Here is a 21335-nt window from a genome sequence, read left to right on the forward strand (position 1 = left end):
ACATCTTAAATGCAACTCAAAAGAAAAGGAAAACCTTAATAGCGCGTTTGGATGCACACTCAGAAGTTGCTTTTCGACTTCTGGAAGTCAAAAAGTCAGAAGTCAGTTTGGCAATAATATTTCAGAACGACTTCCAGAAGCAGAAAAATCAGCTTTTTGTGAAGCAAAATAGTTTTTCTTCTGACTTCTACTTCTGACTTCTACTTCTGGATAAGCAGAAGTCAGAAGCAGATTTGAATTAAAACGCCCTATAAACTAATCGATGAATCAGAAATGGACAATGTCCTCAACTCATTAGGCCGCTAGCAGCCAATGATTATTCGTCAGACTCATTTACTTAGGCAGACAGGGTTGGTGTTAAGGGAACCTGAGTGTAACTCACATCCAACATGGGAAAGTCACATGACACTTTCCAATTAGTGAGAACTTATCGTTAAGGAAGATGAAGTTGAGGTTGAGACTAGGAGAAGTAAAATAACAAGAATTGGGACTTCTTATGGACCTGACTTCATAACATTCCTAGCTTAGTATGATCCCCAGCCTTGTAAAAAAACCTTGACATCTACTGAAACCCCATTCTGGTAAGAAGCTTCATTTAGTGGAATGGACTCAGTCCGTCAGAACCATACTTGGAAGCTTACCAGTTTACCTCCAGGGGTTAAGACCATAGGATGAGAATGAGTCTTTAAGATACACTACGGGAAAAATCATCATTGACGACTACATATTAGAGTTGTAGTACCCCTACGACAACTCAATTTTATGCATTGTGGAAGGGGGGTATTGTAGAAAGTCCAAACTTTTCTACAATGCTTGACTATGAGTTGTAAAGGGTGATGTGATTCATGGTTCGACAATATTTTACCAAAGTTGTGATTCTTTTTCGATTTTTTTATGAAATCCTAACACAACTCTTGCTTGTGTTGTAGGACTATTTTACACAACAAAGGATGCGTATCGTAGAATTATGTAACACAACACTTGTATAAGTTGAAGGACTATCTTAGACAACCTAAGATATGTATTGTAGAAATATGTAACAACTCTTATTACTATTATGAATAAGATTTGCATGACACTTGTTAGAGTTGCAGAACTATGTTGGACAACACCTAATTATGTCGTAAAGACATTCTTTCACAACCACAGGTTTGTGTAGTTGAAATATGGAATACATCTCTTATTAGAAGTTGTGTGCATAAAACTTTTTTGAAAAAAAAAAATTATAGCTGAAACCGAATTGCCAAAAGTATTTTTCACATTCACATTAAACTGCCAGCAACACATTTACATTCATTCAAGTTAACATGCCACTCCAATTGCATTACCTAGATAACTTCAAAATCACCTTGTATGAAAGTGTGTTGCGCAACGAGAGAAAATAAAATGATATATTTCTTTTACATGACCAAAAATATCATATATCATAATTTGCAACTTCTTGATACCATATCCAACTGCGACAAGTTTGGTTGTGATAGAAATAGGAGAGAAGCATAAGTACATTAAGAGGAAGGTAAGATGTTTTGACAGAATCAATTATTTGAGAGAAGATACTTACACATTCCTCATGAGAGGCCTTCCATCTGGACATTCCTCACGGTTTCCTCAAGCTTTGCCACATCTGTCTCTTCATCCCATGGATTCACATCCAACAAAATTGAAGACTTTCCGGCTGAAGGAAAAAGTTAAAATGAATGACAGTTATATATGGTTCTTAGAAAAACCCACAAGACCATGCACAGAACTAATCGCCTTAGTTTCAAAAGAACAATTTAAGGAGAGCATACTCACATATATTTTTTTGTCAGAGGCTTTGACAGCCGTTGCACGTTCTTCTGCAGCCTTCTTTTCCTCCTCTGTCTCCTCTCCAAAAAGATCAACATCAGAATCGTCGTCATCATCCTCAGCTGGCTGCAACTCAAAAAAAAAATATTGTGTTATAAAGACTGCAATGAACTATCAATAGTATTCACATATCCCAAATCCGAAACACTTTAGATGGTTCCGAATCACATTTGATAAAACCTTCGCACATTTCCAAAAGAAGTAAAAAACAAAAGAGACTATTAACTATAAGATGGTGAGTTATAGCCTTCTTTGCGTTACTATGAGATTATAGTCCCTTCTCCGAGTTGAATGTCCTAGTAAACAGTTAAAATAAAATATGTCAGATACCATAAGACATAAGGGGCGGTACTAACTGAGAATTTAATTTAAATGCACATTACAACATACTTGCTACAAGTGTTGCAAGCGACTGGAGTAGCAGCAGATTTTGGAGTTTCTTGCTTTGATTTGTCACTCTTACCAGCCTTCTTAGCAGGATAAGGAGTCGCTATATGGACCCCAGTTCCCTTCTTTACATCATCACCTATATTCAAAACGAATATTCAAAATCTTACTACAGAAGTTCAAGTATAAACAATAAAAAACAACATACCACTAAACAATATAAGCAACAACAATCTGCTTCTTTCTCAAACAAATTGATGTCGCCAACTGGAACATTATTTTGAGGCATCCTAACTCTTAACTGGTTACCTCTGACATCTTCTCGATCTTCCATGCCCATTAAAGTATTTTGAGGCATCCTTGCAATGTTGATGCACCTTGACCTTCACTTCCAGGGAGCCATGCAGCTACGAGAGCATCAACATCTGATAGATAAGGTTCAATCACAAGAGGTCGTCCATAGATAACAACAACAACACACTTGATAGAGCCACAAACGTTCTTCATAGTGCTCAAACCAGGTTCAGGAATTGTTAAGTTAAGGTTGTCCCCCATTGTCTCTGCATATGGTTGCTCGCCAATAACAACAATAACATACGAGAAGCTATCAGACTTGACAAAATCATCTTCAGGGTTTGCTTTGTAAATGATTTCAGTGCTCGGGCCAACTGTAGACGCTATTGCATTGAGGATATTAGTTCCTGCGCATTTGGTACAAGAGAACGTTAATTTGTGTAAACATAAGAAAGTACATAAATCAAGTTAAGGGTATATAATGAATTCCCTGGTAAAGTAAAAATTAAGCCATCTACCAGCAGTGATGTTGTTTCCTTTTTTTCCTTGCCATTCTATTGTCCAACCACCACACTGTAAGCCCAAGTTGTTAGCGTGGCTACCGGCGACAAGGATCTTAGGTGCATCTTTGGGGAGAGGCAACAAGGGCTCATTGTCAGATTTTCCATTTTTCAATAGCACAAGTGATTTCCATAAAACTTCTCTAGCAAAATCTCTATGTTTATGTTGTATAGTATAATATGGTTAGTGAACTACATAAATAACATTCTTAATATCCATACCCGTAAACTGAATGCATAACCAAACTAACCTGACTTCCAAGATAGTTCACGAAGCTGTAATCAGCCATAGGGCTCTCAAAGAGACCCATCATGAATTTTACCTTCAGAATTCTCTTCACAGCATCGTCAATCCTGCTCATGGGGATTACGTTCTTCCCAACCAGGTAGGTTAGATCATGGATAAAATCAGTGTGGTTCATTGGAATCATTATCTGCAGAAATACCCAAAACATTTAATATGTCAAAGTAACTTATTGTAGTTCTAACATTGAACTTTTATTTTATGTCAAAATGGCCATCATACCATGTCAATGCCGGCATTAATCCCAGAATGGACGGAGTAAGTATAGTTGGTGCCTGCTGGTGAAGTAATCCTGTCAATACCTTGCCAATCGGAAATGACGAATCCCTAACACATAATTCAAGCAATAGAAACAACAGTCTGTCAGTCATGCCTTCATTTTTCTTGGTCCAAATTAGTTTAGCTAATGTTGGTCTAGTTCAAAGAGGGTTTTCTATCTACCCTGAAATTAAGAGTGTCTTTGAGGAAGTTAGTAACAAGATCACGGTTAGCATGCATCTTTTCGCTGTTCCAGCTTGAGTATGAAACCATGATGGTTGATACACCCTTGATGATTGAATTATAATAACCAGGCATATGAATACTGAGTAGTCCATGCCAGTCAGTCACTGTGTTTTTCTCGTTAATACCTTTGTTGTGCCACCATCACCAACGAAATGCTTTGCACAAGCAGCAACCTTGTTGCTACAACACACCAAACAAAATAATAAGTCAATCCAAATAAAATTATATGATCTTCTTGCAATGAAATAGTAAAAATGATGTGAAATCTTACTTTCCACCAACATAAGGAACTCCTTTTCGAGAATCCGCGGGAACATCTCCTTGTAAACCAAGAATAATCTCAGTCATTTCCTGAACAATCTTCATCTTCTGGTACTTGGCTTCAAGTATGGCTCTCTCTTTAAAAAACATTGCTTCAATTTCATCATGCTTAGTATGCAAACAAGAAACAAAATTGTCAAAAACCCATTGTAGATAGAATCAATTAAAGACCCACAAGTCACTGAACACGAATAAGAAGGAATAAACACGGTAGTTAATCATCACTGGGAACTCAACAATTTCAAATCCTGATAAGAACCTTAATCTCTAAAAGCATTGAATAACAAAAACCCTAAACAAATAATTCAATTAGACCTCTATATCATTTCCAACATTCAATTAGATTATAAAAAACCCCTAAATCCCCACAAAAATACACAAATAAATAAACCATGACTCCATAAACTTACCATAAGATCTCCTTTTCTTCCACCTGAATTCATATCAGCATCTCTTCTCCACTGTGCTCGAGCTCAATACTTATTCAAGCTTCATCGTCGATAGAAGCAATCAACATCTATCTCCCATTGATTCAACACATAAGATCTCATTTCTTAACAACTATCTTTAATAGAAGCAATCAACAGCTGAAATCCTTCAGCTGCAAGTCCTAGCACTCTTCTAAGCATTCACCATTCATCAATTAAACCACTACAGAGTCACCACCACCACCTGCAGTATATCAGAACACCACCTCTCTTGAATCAGGCACATCTACATCAACTGCATCTACATCTTCTTAGCTTCATCAATCCGTATCAGTACCACCAACAAACCCGAGAACATCAGAATCAATCAAACCCATCTTTTCTAGTCTTTTCTTTGCTCAAATCCGTCGAACCCATTAACTCAACATCAGACCAACAACACCCATCTTATAATTCATCACCAACAGCTCCAGAATCATCTTCCTATCACCACCAGAATTCAATTCCACAGCTAGGGTTGAAAAATTGGTTCGATTTGGTTGAAGAAATAATAGGGTTTTAGTGAAATTTGGTTAAAGAAACTGGTTAAGTAATCTAATTGAAAGAATTTTGAGTTCTATTTTGACTTTTAATTGAAATTTTTGAAGAGATCTTGAGATTTGGTTTCGTTTGTTCAACAATGAGGATGTAGGGTTTCTGCTTCAAGCTGAAACTGATTCCTTTGTATATTACCGGTTAAACAAATCTTGAGGTTTATTTTCTGAGGGAGGTGCAAGGTTAGAGAGATTACAGACTTGAGTTAGGGTTTTTTCTGAGGGAGGCGCAAGGTTAGAGAGATTAGAGTAAGGGTTTTGTTCTGTGTTGAGGCGGAAGAAGTGATGGAAAATGAGCGAAGGGGAAGTGAGAAGAAAAAAAAATTGATTTATATAAAAGAAATTGGACGGTTTAGATTCACTCTAGGATGCTCATACGGATTGCAAAAATTAAGGGACGATGTAGATTCATTTTAGAATGCTCATACGGATTGAGAAGCATGTGTGATTCTTTTTGTGTTAATACAAACTCGTGTATTCGATTTTATTATCAACTATCGATATGAAAAAAATCCAACAAAAATATCAAAAATTTTAAGATATTATTATCGACCTTCGGTTATAAAAAAAATTCCAAAAAATATATGTGAACGAAACAGAAAAAATAAGAATGTGTGTTTTCTTTGTGCGTTTGTGCTTTCTCTTTGTGCTTCCGGTTTGAATTTCGACTAGTCGCATAGGTCATCAAGCAATTTTGACTAATCATACAGGTCATGAACTTCAAATGTGGTATAACGGCGTACAAATTATGAACCGAGAAGCTCCATGAATGTTCAGAATTCAAACTTAACATGATACATCATCCAAATCAATAAATGAAGCTTCAGTGTCGATTCGAACTTTAAATGTGGTATACCGTCGTACAAACTATGAACCAAAAAGTTTCGGGAGGGTTTTGAATTCAAACTTAGCAGGATACATCATCGAAATCGATAAATATGAAGCTCAGTGTAGATTCGAACTTCAAATGTGATATAAAGACATACAAACTATGAAGCACGAAGCTCCGAGAGGGTTCCGACTTCAAACATAGCATGATACATCATCGAAATCGATAAATATGAAGCCCAGTATCGATTCGAACTTCAAATGTGGTATAACGGCGTACGAACTATGAACTAAGAAGCTCTAGAGGGTTCTGTCTTCAAACATAGCAGGATGCATCATCGAAATCGATAAATATGGAACTTAGGTGTTGATTCGAACTTCAAATATGGTATAACGGCATACAAACTGTGAACCGGCTAGCTCCATGAGGGTTCAGACATCAAATTTAGCATGACACGTCATCGAAATCGATAAATATGAAGCTATAAGTCAGAAACTTGGTAAGAACGACGAATCCATCTATTTACAGGTAAGGTTCCTTCGGAATATTCTACGAAACCTTAAACAAACCCTATTTCTGCATATTGTATGCAAACCAGGCTCCGAGATCGAAACCTGGCCGCGAGTTGACTACTCTAAATCAGAAACTTGGTAAGAACGATGAATCCATCCATTTACAGGTAAGATTCCTTAGGAATATTCTACGAAACCTCAAACAAACCCTATTTCTGCATATTGTATGCAAACCAGGCTCCGAGATCGAAACCTGGCCGCGAGTTGACTACTCTAAGTCAGAAACTTGGTAAAAACAATGAATCCATCCATTTACAGGTAAGATTCCTTCGGAATATTCTACGAAACGTTAAAGAAACCCTATTTCTGCATATTGTATGCAAACCAGGCTCCGAGATCGAAACCTGGCCGCGAGTTGACTACTCTAAGTCAGAAACTTGGTAAGAACGATGAATCCATCCATTTACAGGTAAGATTCCTTCGGAATATTCTATGGAACATTAAACAAACCCTATTTCTGCATATTGTACGCAAAACAGGCTCCGAGATCGAAACCTGGCTGAGAGTTGACTACTCTAAGTCAGAAACTTTGTAAGAACGATGAATCCATCCATTTACAGGTAAGATAATTCCTTCGGAATATTTGGATGAACTGGAGAAAAAATATATCATAACTGAACATCCCAGGTTCGAAGATTACCAGAGTTAGACCCGAGTTTCTCGTTCGGATGAACTGGAGAAGAAATATATCAGAATTGAACATCCCAGGTTCGAAGATTACCAGAGTTAGACCCGAGTTTCTCGTTCGGATGAACTGGAGATGAAGTATATCAGAATTGAACATCCCAGGTTCGAAGATTACCAGAGTTAAAATGACCATATTACCCTTACTAGAAATAAAGGTAATAAATATTACGGAGACTTTGAAAATTACCAAACTACCCTTATCTGAAATAAGTAAAGTAAATATTACATATAGTGAAAATGACCATATTACCTTTCATGGAAATTTGTGCAATAAATATTACGGAGATTGTAAAAATGACCAGACTACCCTTATCAGAAATAAGTAAAATAAATACTGCTGACTGTGAAAATGACCATATTACCCTTCTTGGAAATTAATGCAATAAATATTATGAAGACTATAAAATTGACCAGACTACCCTTATCGGAAAATAAGTAAATTAAATATTATAAATTGTTAAAATGACCATATTACCCTTACTAGAAATAAAGGTAATAAATATTATGGAGACTGTGAAAATTACCAAACTACCCTTATCTGAAATGAGTAAAATAAATATTACAGATAGTGAAAATGACCATATTACCCTTCATGGAAATTTGTGCAATAAATATTATGGAGATTGTGAAAATGACCACACAACCCTTCTAACTTATAATTTGATGGTATACTTTTGCCATAATTCCCCAGTTGCATGCTTTGCTTAAAGTGGGTGATCTTATAGAATGTATGTGATTATTTACAGAGAAGAATGTATATGGTTACAGAGAATGCTTCGCGCTCTTTGCGGCTCAGTCGCCTTTGAGCATTATATTTTGTTTTACAACGTTTATGAAGGGTTGTCATAATAGTATATTAAAGAACCACCAACTTTACAGAACTTGTGATAGTGTAGGTATGGTTAGTGGTGTAGACTTCCATATAGGAGGCTCAGGGTCGAATCCCCCAAACCTAATTTTTCCCACATTCTATATTTTAACTTCAACAACACTTATAAGTGTTGTTATACGTTTCTATTAAAAAAAAAAAAACCTAAACTTGTGAACTGTAAGGATGGTTGATGAGCTATACATCCATGCATTAGGTTCATGTTCGAATCTCTCCTCTAACGTATTTTTCATTATCATATTTTTGTGTTCTTCAACAACACTTGTGAGAATTGTGATAGGCTAAGTCACTACACTTATGAAACAAAGTTGTTATACCTAAATGTCGTCACAACAGTTTTGCTAAAGGAGTTGTCGTTTGTTTTCTTAGCGAAACCCTTGTTCCTAAGGGTTGGTAGTGATGATATACGACAACTCTTTCTTTGAAATCAGTTGTAAAACATAGGACTTTCTACGATGTATAGCGAAGTGTTGTAAATCTCCAGTTATAGATGTATATTTTTCCCATAGTGATACACGTAAGGTAGATGGGACTATGATAAATATAAGGATAGGTTCGTAGCTAAAGGCTATATATTTCCTTGATTCTTATTCACCGTGACGAGAATTATTTCTTTTGAGATGTTAATTGTTATTGCTTCCATAAACAACTTAGAGATACATCAGATGGCTGTTAAGACATCGTGACGAACACATAAGTTTTCCAAGGTTTTGTCATGTTGTTGTTGCGAAGACCTGGGGAGCTCGTCTGTTGCGTCAAATCAATCACTTCCACTATAAAGGAGCTAAGTATCGATAATTTTTGTTTTTATGATTTTTCCTTGTTGGATACATTATTTATAATTGTAATGGAAACTATAAAGTTATTTAAAATCAGAATATATGTCTATTGAAAGTTTATTTGAGAATCTTTAAGAGTGGATGTTTTCACTAAATATTCACTCTTAAACTTTTGTTTATTTGAAGAATTGAGCAATATATGTCTGTTGAAAGCTATAAAGTTATTTAAAATCGATCACTTCAACATTAAAAAAGCTAATTATTTTGTTTATTTTATTTTAAGATTTTAACAATAAATCTACCACTACGGAAACTTTTTCAATTATATATATAATTAGTTTTTCCTCTCATATTTAATAATATTTTAAAAATATATAATTGGACCGTGCCAGTTAGTTTTGGTCTTATGTTGCCGTTTGGGTATCCCACTTTTGAAGAAGGTAAATTATGTTCTAGTTGCAATAGAGAGATGGATGTTTCTGATGACCACGCCTTGCATTGTGCTAACGATGTGGGACGCAAGTTCCGACATGATCTCTTCAGGACACCTTGGCGGATGCTTGTTTTAGAACTGGTGTACATACTAGGAAGGAAGTTGCTTTGGTCCTTCTATCTGATGATGGTTCTGCCTGAGGCCTGCTGATATCCTTGTTTATATCTGAGTAAATGGTCAGGGTATATGTTTTGATGTTATTGAGGTTTCTCCTTTCACATGAGAGGAAGTTCGTGCTTTTACTCCAGGCCTTGCTATCTCTAACCCTGTCACCTGTAAGCTTAAAAAGTATTTGGATAATGGTTTGGGTGTTTTGGATTTCTCCACCCTTGGTGAGCTTGGAGAGGACATAGTCATTTTTCTGAAGAAATTGAAGTGTTGTATAGCCATTCATGATTTTAACGATAAAATTAGAAATTTCATTTTTCACGGAATTGGGCTTGTCATTCAAAAAGGTACCGGTGCACAGCTGGCGACGAAATTACCGACCCACTCCTTTGTAATTGAAGAAGAATAAGTTTATATTAAATTTTTTCGGTCCGCGAGTTATAACCCCAAAGGTGTCATTATCCATCCACAAAAAACCCATCAAAACAAAAGTAACACAAAACCCCCAAAGAATTTGATGAAACCAATTTTGAAATTTGGGGTTTTTGTATCAATTTTTAAAAATTTGGGGTTTTTTGTTTAAGGTGGAGTTTTAATGGATCCTAACATTTGAATGAGGTTTTTGTACCACAAGTCTGGTAAACTTGGATTTTTATGACTAGTTTTGATTTTTTTTTCTTATATTGGAAAATTATTAATTTTCTTAATTAGAAAAATATTATTTTTGTTTAAAATATCAAAATAGATTTTTGTTAACATTGTATTTCTGTAAAATAATTACATTATTGAATTTTTTTTGAACGCAAGATATCAAAATCGCTTTTCGTGAAAATTATATTTACATAAATTTTTTAATTATTATATTATCAATTGATTTACTAGTTTTTATTGTTAAATACTCCCTCTGTCCCAAATTAGATGACCTAGTTGTAGTTTGCACAATTTTTAAGGCAAGGAGAAGAGAGGAGGATTTTTAAGTATTTTTTACAATTTTACCTTTATGGATAATTATTAGTAAAATTTAGAAATGATTTATCTCTCAAACCATACCACGGATATTTGTAAATTTTATATCATCGAAAAGCATTTTAAAACACCTACATAACGAATATAAACATGACTATCAAATTTTTACATATTTTTTATACTAATTATAATCAATTAAAATGATAATTGTATAAATACTCCATTATTTGATGATATAGGTCATCTTATTTGGGACAAAATTCAAAACTAATTAGGTCATCTAATTTGGGACGGAGGGAGTATATGATATATTACTTAATTACTATTTTTTATATTTTATTTTGTTGAAGGAAATAAAATGACTTTTATTAGTGAAAATTAATTTAGAAATTATCTTAAAAAATACTAGTAAAATATCCTGGCTTGATTGGGGTATACCCAAATTAATTGGGATATACCAAATGAGATAAAATAAGGTCATTTTGAAGTAAAACACAAAGCTCCTTATCCACATATTTACAAAAATGGCTAATCTATCTTTGATTAATTAACACTAATAAATGTGATTAGGATAATTAATTTAATTAGTTGATTAAAATTTTGAAATTAGGTTTTATTTTATATTTAACTTATGGATGTGGGTAGATTTTTGAGATTTTTTTTTTAAGAATTCTACTTGTAACGGAAATGAAATCGTACTACCTAAACACTTATAAATATGGGATTGTAGAGCTGCTGAGCGATTTTATACTCAAAATTATAGAAGGAATCAACATTTTCAGTTCTGAAAATATGAAAAGTCGGCAAGGTCTGCGGATGAAGAACATGCCCACAACTTATGGCCGGCATGGTCGATAAAATAAATACCCTGCCGACTACAGGATTTTTGACATACAGAGAGGGTGTTACAAATGCATGATTAGTCGGCAAGGTATTAATTTCATAACCCGCCGACTAAAATATAGTCGGCAAGGTATAGAGATGGATATCTTGCCGACCTTATAACTGCTAATTTCAGAGATGAAAAGTCGGCAGGGTATTTTTTGCCGACCTTGCCGACTAAAATAGTTAGAGTGTATAGTTAGAGTGTAGAAGAAAGATTTTGATTTTTTTTTAGAGTGTATAGTTAGAGTGTATTTTTTGGTTCATTTTGATCATTCGTTTTTTTTTTTTTTTGATTTCACATGTATAGTTAGAGTGTAGAAGAAAGATTTTGATTTTTTTTTTTTAATATGTTTTGGTCGGCATGGTTTTTTAATATGAACAATTTGATCATTTAACACCTTTTAGACACCCCTTAGCACGCTAGTTTGGATAGGAACAAAATAGGGGTATACCCCAATCTCGCCAAGTAAAATATTTAGGGCTGAACATGGTGTCGGTTAACCATTGGAAACCGACCGAACCAGACCAATAAGCAAGAAACCGAACCAAACCATTTAGATTTGGATTGGTTTGGTAAAAAAAGCTGAAAAACCGACATTACTGGTTGGGTTTTGGTTTGACCTGAAAACCGAACCAAAAACCACTGGGGAACCGATTAATTTTTAAATTTAGTTTCTACCGTCGATTTAAAAGTACTCCCTCCGTCCCACTCCTAAGTGACCTATTTGATTTTAGATTTTGTCCCAATGATAAGTGACCTATATCACTAAACAATGAGATATTCCGGAATTATCCTTTTAGTTAATTATAAATAATATATGAAATATGTATAATTTGATAGGCATGTTTATATTCGTTACGTAGGTGTTTTAAAATGCTTTTCAATTGTATGAAATTTGCGAACATCCGTGGAGTATTTTGAGAGATAAACCATTTTTAAATTTCACTAGTTATTATTCATAAGGGTATAATTGTAAAAAATGATTAAAAATACTATTTTCCTTGCTTGCCTTAAAAATTGTGCAAATTTCAAATAGGTCACTTAGGAGTGGGACGGAGGGAGTATTAGATTCTACCCATTGATTTAGAGGATAAATAGAAACCCTAAATCTAATATTTCATTATGATACTCTCCCTCTTTCTCCTTCTCTCAGCCGCCTCCCTTCTCCACCCCCAACAACAGCTGCTGCTACTTGACTTTTTTTTTCCCGTCTTCCTTCTTTTTTATTTGTCAATAACTAAATTAAGATATATTATATATCTTCTTTTGATCTTTAGAATTAGAGTAAGCTTACACTATTCTTGATTTTTTTTTTGTCTGTATATTTGTGTAAACCAATACTATCAGCAACTACGATTTTTTTATCTGTAAATTTGTGTATTTTTTTTTTGGTTTGACATAATTATTGGTTAACCAAAAACCACTGGGACAAACCGAAACCAACTGGAACCATTTGAAAACCGAACCAATGGTTAATGGATTGGTTTGGTTTAGATTTTTAGAAACCAATAATATTGGTTTCGGTTTTGGTTTGGCTAGAAACCGAACCAAAACCGACCATGAACAGCCCTAAAAATATTAGTTTCTTATTGAAAATATTTAATTTCATGAAATAATTTTCCAGGCGAGATTGTGGAAATTTTATCAACGGTTTGATAACCAATCCGTATGATGCCTTATAAATCAATATCAACCGTTGATACAACATAACAATCACCTCATTTATCCTAATCCGCATGACCCCTTTTCAACCAATAAAACAGCAAAGAATTTAATACCATAATCCGAATGAAACTTTTACTGTAATTGATTATCAACCGTTATAAAATTTCCACAATCTCGCCTACTCTTCTCCTCTATAAATCCCGTTCCCAAAATCACGAATCATCACAAATCAATTTCTCCAAACCCTAGTAATGAGAAATCTCTACAGTTTCCATCTTATCTTCACTAATGGCTCGTACTAAGCAAACCGCTCGGAAATCCACCGGAGGAAAAGCCCCAAGGAAGCAATTAGCAACAAAAGCAGCACGAAAATCAGCACCAGCTACCGGAGGAGTGAAGAAACCACACAGATTCAGGCCAGGAACTGTTGCTCTTCGTGAAATCAGAAAATACCAAAAGAGTACTGAACTGTTGATCCGTAAACTACCCTTTCAGCGATTAGTTCGTGAAATCGCTCAAGATTTTAAAACTGATTTAAGGTTTCAGAGTTCAGCAGTTGCAGCATTACAAGAAGCAGCTGAAGCTTATCTTGTTGGTTTGTTTGAAGATACTAATCTCTGTGCTATTCATGCTAAAAGGGTTACTATTATGCCTAAAGATATTCAACTTGCCAGGAGAATCAGAGGTGAACGTGCTTAAACAGTCTTAATCAGAGGAGAATACGTGGTTTAGGTTTTAGAGTTTATGGATGAGTTTAGATCTGTCTGTCTTTTGATTTTGGGATGTTGGAACTGTCTGTGTTCTCTAAACGAATATAAATCACAGTATTATCTCTATTTCTTATCTGATTTTATTGTTTTACATTCTAGCTTGATGCTGTTCTAGAAATCCCCCAATTCCGATTTGAATAAAATCGTAATTGAATCCCTAGTTTCAATTGGATTGAAACCCAAAATCACTAGATTAGTACCTAATGGTAATTCCTATTTCCTACTATTTAATGGGTTTCTGTTGCTGCAGTCCCTTGGCAGTTCAACTGATTGGTACTGAGGCAATAGCGGTAGCTCAACAGTATTAAAACCTGGAAATTGGATGCGAAGTTCCAAAAATCCCAATTGTAGGCTATATACAACGATAATACTGGGATATTAAGAGTTCAAAATCTGCCGGATTGGGATTGGTTAAGCTGAGTATTGTAGGGAAAATGCAAATATAGTTGTTGATAAGGAACATGGAGACAGCCAAACTTGTTAAGGGGTGCAATTGAACGAGTAATGAAGCACAAAGTGAGGCATCTGCACTTGGAAGGGGATAATGTTGAGGGCAGTTGAAGGAGGCAATTTAGATTTCAGGCGAGAAAAGAACCAAAGGCATGTGCAGATTCAGTAGTAGTTGCGTATTTGTGTTATTTTGATATGCAATCTGGAAAAGATTTTACATTTACATAGTTTTTGGTGAAAGAACTGTAAACATGAATCTGGTATCTTCAGGAACATAATCCATGTTTTACTCCTATAATAAGCCTACTATAGCTTTTAGAGTTTGATTTTGAAGCTGCATTCAGAATGTGAACAATCAATTTTTCTTAATTCTTATTAGAGGTGGTGTCACCTCTATTTTTCTGCGAGGTCCCTGTAACAAGGCACACCACTTGCACATTAGCAGCAACAGGTTGACTGTACTTGCACAGCCGGCACTGTCCAAGAAGACTAATGTCCGCAACCTCTTCCAGTATACAACCATCGCTATGTGTATTTACATTACCAAGTTGTGGAAAATGTCGGCAAAACATCATGCTTTAAATCAACGGGAAGTGGAAACTCTCAACTTCACTGTATAACCAGGATGCAGGATGCTTCCTGTTTTTCTTACTTAATAGGCATAGCAAGTTAAACAAAACCAGAATTAAATTAATAACCTAGAAGAGTTTACAGGAAGAGGTGATGATGCAGAAAAGTAAAAGTTACTGGTCTCTCTCTCTGGTGTGGTGTTGTAGTAGCTTTTTATGGGAAATGCAAGAAACCGCAACAAGTAGTTCAGCAGGTGCACTATTAAATACTCCTAAAAAGAAGAGGACTAACTGGCACTAGCTATGCCTAGGAGTCTAGGACTTCAACAATGGGCAAGAGTCGGGACTCTTGTCTTGTCAATTTTGTAATGCTCAGATGGCGTGAATTCATAGTTTTTTTCTTTTTCTTCTGTCACCAAAGTTTAAACGTTTCTCTCTCTTTCTTTTTAATGATATTTTTTGGTAAATCAAATGTACCACCGCACCAAGTAGTAATTTTGTCCATTTGCAACGCGGGCTACCTGTTTGAGATTATTGCCGGAGAATAGATCAAGGAGTATTGCAGTACTAATTTTGTCTACAACAAAGTAACTGTAGTTCATAATAAAGGGCTTCACCCAATTAGATTGCAGCATAACAATGAGAAGAAAAACTACAAATCGAGTATTTCTTCAGCAAAATACGCTAGTGTAGCTCTTCTTCTTGTGGTACGCCGGAGTAACATTATTGTCAAATGGGAAAATCAATGAGGTTATTTACATCTAATCGATGAAACTGCCAGTGGGTATGGATATGTTTCAGCATATGTGAAAGACAAGCAAATCCCTGCTTCAAGCTCTTTTCCATCTTTAACCAGACAATCATTAAAACGCAACCTTCTAAAGTCACGCGGATTGATCAATTTCGCCGAAGCAAACCATCCACAGCTTAAATGGATATCATATGCGGTACAATTCGCTGCACAAATGTTGAGTCAATCCACCTGGTAACGGATCCACGCGGCTTTGGAATACTTCTAAGGTATTTGTTGAGCATCTCATGCCTGTCCGCTGTAGGTGACCTTGACCATGATGCGCTTCAAGAGAGTAAAGTATGTATTTTAGAAGATTTTCAAAGTTTACGAAATAATCAGTTTAAGTATCTCTTTTGAAGTCGTACGTTGGGAAGATTTACCTGGGTGTGTAGAATTGACCCTAGCAGCAACACCAGTTGATGATAGTTGCGCTTGATCGCCAGCAACATCTTTCTGTCCCAAAACCAAATCAGATGTATGGCATACCACTGCACGATTACAACATTAGCTGTTAGAATTTTTCCAGTAAATATTTAGAGAAGGGGCAAAAAACAAATGAAGTTGTCATCAAAAGTTTCTTAGATATATATTAACTAGCAACCACTGTTAATGTAAAATGGCGTGGATGCATTGGTTTTACAATACCTAAAGCCACGACCAAAAGAAGCAGAATCTGAATAGAACAACCCATTGAAATAACTCGAAGTTTCGATCGAATCTCGTGTAATCAGTACGTACTTTTCTTCACATACCTCAAATCTTAGTTGAAAACATAAGTTGTTTACGAAGATGTATATAAACTTACACAGACGAAAACCCAAAGATTACAAGCTCCACTGCTTCACCGGAGATTGATTTATAAGCAAACAGATATGGTAAAATGGGATATATGGCTAGCTATAACACCGGAGTATATTTAAAACGTAATTCACGTAATTAGTTACACAGAATATGCACTGTAATAATCAAATTACTATGTACGTTCTTTCATTTAAAGAAGGATTAACAACAATTTAAGAATTTCCAGCTTTTTTCACATTTCATATCAAGATTTGGGATCAACATTTATATTTTGCGTATTACCGTTTATGGATTAATTTATTCACAAAATTGGTTAAAAAGACCAAAATCAACAATTTCTGGATGAAAAGGACATTTAGATTTTGATATTGTTTAAATGGACAAAAATGTAAAAATAGTCCGGATGTAAACAGTTTCATCCTACCCGTTTTCAAATATTTTTTCTTATTTTTAATTTACATCAGGATGCATCCAGTTTCATCCTTACTATTTTTTAAGTTTTAGCCGGGATGAATCCAGTTCATCCTTGCTATTTTTTTTAGTGTCCATTTCACCCATACTAATTTTTACTCGTCCATTTGAACCATGTTTTAAAAATATTTGGACAAATAATCCATTTTCCGTAATTTATTTTGGTCGAGAAAGTATGGTCATTGTGTTACTATAACAGCATCAAAAGAAAAAACTTTATGATAATCTGTAAAACCCAAAATGGGTTGCCTTTGACACCGGAGATTAATTAATATTGGATAATCACATTCTTGTTAGATTCACACTAAATACACTGCCATTTTTCTAAAACAGATCGGTTCCTATGGAAAATGCCACGGCCAAAGGTGGAGCTAACTATGTCGAAAAAGAGTGGAAACTGTAAAGCTCCAAATAAGACAACAGGAATGGTAGCTAGCAAAATCACTGGAGCGTAAACCCATGGAATTTTTTCACGAAGAACAATAATTAGGGTGGCTGCGAAAGTTGCCATCATGAATGCTATAGAGACAAAGAGGAAGAAAAGACCCAGTATGAGTTTCCGAGGCAATGACTTGAGGAAATCCTGTTCAGAGTATCGTGCTGTTAGTAGCGTGAAGAACATCAAGATTGATGTGCAGGAAGCGAATAGGGAAACTGCATCTGATACTATGAAGACCATAAAGGCCCTTGCATTCAAAAACATCGGGTAGCCTGTATTCTGATTGTTGCCACCAGGTACTGTGAAAGCTGCAGCAAACATTACCGTGGCGATGAGTGTTGAGACGACCATACACGCTTGTGACGCTTCTTTTATCCACTTCTCACCTTCCTTCACCAAGGTTTTATGTTGCACTGTGAACAGATCTTTAGGTTTTGTACCTTTCTTGTTCTTCATCTCTCTATATTTCAAATTTACCACTTTCTCCACCTCCTACCCATTTGGTGAATTGCAGGTGATCACAATAGCACAAGAAGTTAATAAATCGATTAATACATAAAGTATATAAGAACACTCACTAATATTGAGTTTACCTGGAACCATTGTATCTCCCTTTGCATTTGGAGAGCTGCGCCCGAGACATTTATCAGTTGCGGTGGTCTCCAGAATCCAGCACAGTGCAGGATGTTGTTCATATCTTTATCAAAAAGTTCAGTACCTTGTTTTTGTAGTCCCATTTGAGATATTAAGTTGAAGATTTTTTCTTGGCGAGAAATGACAGCGTGCTGATATAAACCATTTCCATTTCCATCTTTGTAATGTATCAAAAAAGGATTGGAATTTGTAAGCACCGTGAAAAACTCCACAATCCCATGAATGGTTGTGGAATAAATAGCATCATATGCTCCTACCCGTCTGAGCTGACGCACATCCAAACGGGAAAGCTGAGGACAGATAATCTTGACTATTTGAACTGCTTGATCATGCTTTACTTTCTCATCGCTCAGTTGTTTTATATATGGAACTGTTACACGTTTTTATGTCGAGTTACATATAGCAAAGCTTAACTTCATAGGATTGGTGTTTCTCTAGCATAAATTGCAGTATCTTATCAAGAGCTAGGATTAAGAATGTGCATGTGCAGGTAATTGAAGACAGGGATGTCTTTTCCCTTGTCAGCACCAGGAACAAATTTGCCCCCCATCCACATTCCATGTATCAGAAAGACTGTTCTGAAATGGGAATTTCCAGAGCCGTCTCTGAGAGGTTGATCCCTAGGAAAAATCTCAAAGTCTTGCCTTATCACTAACACTAAATCTTCCAATTAACAACATCAAATGCACCCACCCAATATAAGCAATTGAAAGGGGCAATGTCAAAGCTTGCAATATTCTTAGCACATGCATGAGACTATATGGTAACAGGACCTATTTCCTAATATGATTGTGCCTGACTACTTTTAGTTAGTGTTTCTGCGTTTGCGTAAGTCTAGATATGACATGTGGGAAGATTATTAAGCCCCAGAAATATCATGACAAATTCTCATCGTTTGTTTGGTTTTGGTCGAAGTTGGAGGAAAATGTAGTTGTGCCACTGTAACACTAAGCGGGTTGCCACATACATACCTATTGCTTTGAGAGCTTTTGCAAATGGTCCATTACTACAAACTCCAGCTGCAATCAAACAAATAGGGCAGTTGAAGACTATTCCTTGCAAAATTATTACGCTAACTAGGCACAATTAGGGTCATTTGGTTATAATTGAGAGAGAGATTACTAACCGCTCCAATATAAGTGTTTTTGGAAATAGCCATACCGATGTCCACTTAGAAAGGCAGAAGGCTTTGCTGCCAATACATGGAAAACAGTCATCCCATTATTATCTTCAACAGTAGCTATTCCTGGAAGTAGTTTTAGTAGATCCAAAGCAACATCTGCAGACATGTATAAATGTGCCTTAAGATAATTATGAGTTTTTCGTTAAATAAAATTGGGACTAAAGATTCTACGAAAGATCTTACCATATAAATCAACCCTAAGTGCAGCTGTAACAAGAATAACACCATATTTATCACCAAGTACTTGGTTATAAACTATCTTTTCCATTGGTGTCTCTGAGTAAAGATAGCGCATCATTTCTTGGTCACCACAGATTGAGGAGGTAACAAATGGAATATGGCCATATTCATTTTGTAGTAGTAGCAATTTTCTATTCTTGTCTACCATGAGCTTAACCATTTCCATGTTATTATATTTCACAGCAAGTGAGATTGCAAGCTGTCCATTGTCTGTCTTTATTTCTAAAGCTTTCGGAGATAACATGTCTATAAGGTATTTCGCAAGAACTAATCTTCCTTTAATAATAGAGGAATGAAGAAGTGTTAATCCATCATCTGACATCCTACAACAGATTGTTTCAGGAAAGGAAACCAAAAACTCTCTGGCAAATCCTCGAATCACTTCATCTTTTTGAAAAGGATCGTCTAGGGGTAAGTACCTTGTGTATGGATCTGCAGAGCGCATTTGTTAATCAGGGAAGAAGAGATGGAAATACACAATATAAATACACATATACTAACATAATTACTTCTAGGGACATCATCTTGCCACGGGGTACTATAGCTTGATCAGTATGTGTTGCATGTTCTGAAAATTGAAAATTTTAGTTTATATTTCTTTTTCTGAGGATTCTAACCTTTTTCTTCGTCAGAAGCACCTGCTGCTCGTGCTAACTTGTACCAGGCTTCTTGAGCAAAATTTGTTTCCTTAGCATGAGGCTGCATCTCAGTTCCACAATTTGACCGTATGAGTTCCAAGGCAGCCTTATTTTTATTTTTCCAAAAAGGGAAGTTATGAACAGTTGCCACCTCATTTCCATCCACAATATCCCACAAATATTTACTTATTAACAATTGTTTTAGATAGACTTTGAAGTGTCTATAATTGCTTAGTGTCAGATGCTCATCGTGAGCTCTTTTAAGTTTGTCTATATTCGCCATTGCTGTTTCTGCTGCCACTACCATCTTCCGGTATCTCTCTGTTAAACGACGCCAAAAAAGACAAATAAATATATGTGCAAATGATTGAAGCAACTACCAGAAGACGGCATGGTATTTGGTAATGAAATGCAGAAATTATTGAAAAAACTATACTGAAAATATAGATCGAACCTTTTTCTTCTACGGAGGCAGCTTCTGCTTGTTTTAACTGGTCCCAGGCTTCTTTCGGATTTGTGGTGTATATAATGTGAGGAAGCATCTCCTGGCTACATGAATTTGCTATGAATTCATAAGCCTTTTTATCATCATTGTCGTCAAAATAGTATGTGTCTAACTTCACTCTGGACCATAATCCGTTTTTGCGCAGTATCTTTTTGAGGTGCACTTTCCAAATTTCATAATTTGTCGGTGTTAATGGGTTTGTTCCTGGAGGAAATAAAAGAGTTGTCATAATGATCATCGAAAGACTTCAAAAAGTTTAGCAACTCCAGAAAAAAGAAAAGAAAATGCTGTGAAGAAATCGAACGACTAACCTCTGTGCATAGTATAAGCATTCCTCAAGTCTTTCCAAGCGCGTTTTGCAGATGAATCCCGACCTACAAATTCATAAACCAACTGTGGTCCGCATGCCATTTTTATGACCCCATAAGCCTTCATATTTGCAGCAGGGCAATCTTTTTTGCCATGCACAACGTTCCAGAGATCTTGACTTCTCAAATATTTTTCCATGTAGATTTTCCAGCTATCAAAATTGCTTAGATCCACAAGTATAATCTCATTCAAATCTTTCCAGCTATTATAATCGGTGACGTCGCCGGTCAAAACTTCATTCAAGTTGATTGTTGATGCTGCTGCCGCATTATATTTGACATTGTGTAAATTATGAGCTCTTGATAACATGTCCCAAGCACATTTCGCCGTGAGTGCATCT

The 21335-nt window shown here is 35.7% G+C and overlaps 3 protein-coding genes and 1 pseudogene across 3 annotated transcripts; 1 reads left to right on the plus strand and 3 right to left on the minus strand.

The window, feature by feature from the left end:
• Positions 1-1243: 1243 nt before the first annotated feature.
• Positions 1244-5528, minus strand: LOC113334399 (annotated as a pseudogene).
• On the minus strand, positions 1569-2575 carry LOC113334680 (elongation factor 1-delta 1-like). Its single transcript, XM_026580877.1, has 4 exons — positions 2467-2575; positions 2232-2374; positions 1791-1914; positions 1569-1675 (listed from the first exon to the last, which is right to left on the minus strand). The coding sequence occupies exons 1-4, from the start codon at positions 2573-2575 to the stop codon at positions 1569-1571; spliced, it is 483 nt and encodes a 160-aa protein (XP_026436662.1).
• A 7843-nt stretch (positions 5529-13371) lies between the features above and the next one.
• Positions 13372-14405, plus strand: LOC113334800 (histone H3.2). Its single transcript, XM_026581008.1, has one exon. The coding sequence runs from the start codon at positions 13402-13404 to the stop codon at positions 13810-13812; it is 411 nt and encodes a 136-aa protein (XP_026436793.1). The 5' UTR covers positions 13372-13401; the 3' UTR covers positions 13813-14405.
• A 1248-nt stretch (positions 14406-15653) lies between these two features.
• Positions 15654-19805, minus strand: LOC113334681. Its single transcript, XM_026580878.1, has 7 exons — positions 19427-19805; positions 19187-19339; positions 19032-19079; positions 18000-18430; positions 17280-17898; positions 16076-16183; positions 15654-15859 (listed from the first exon to the last, which is right to left on the minus strand). The coding sequence occupies exons 1-7, from the start codon at positions 19803-19805 to the stop codon at positions 15654-15656; spliced, it is 1944 nt and encodes a 647-aa protein (XP_026436663.1).
• Positions 19806-21335: the final 1530 nt, after the last annotated feature.

This window comes from Papaver somniferum, unplaced genomic scaffold, assembly GCF_003573695.1.
Source record: "Papaver somniferum cultivar HN1 unplaced genomic scaffold, ASM357369v1 unplaced-scaffold_137, whole genome shotgun sequence".
Taxonomy (NCBI): Eukaryota; Viridiplantae; Streptophyta; class Magnoliopsida; order Ranunculales; family Papaveraceae; genus Papaver; species Papaver somniferum.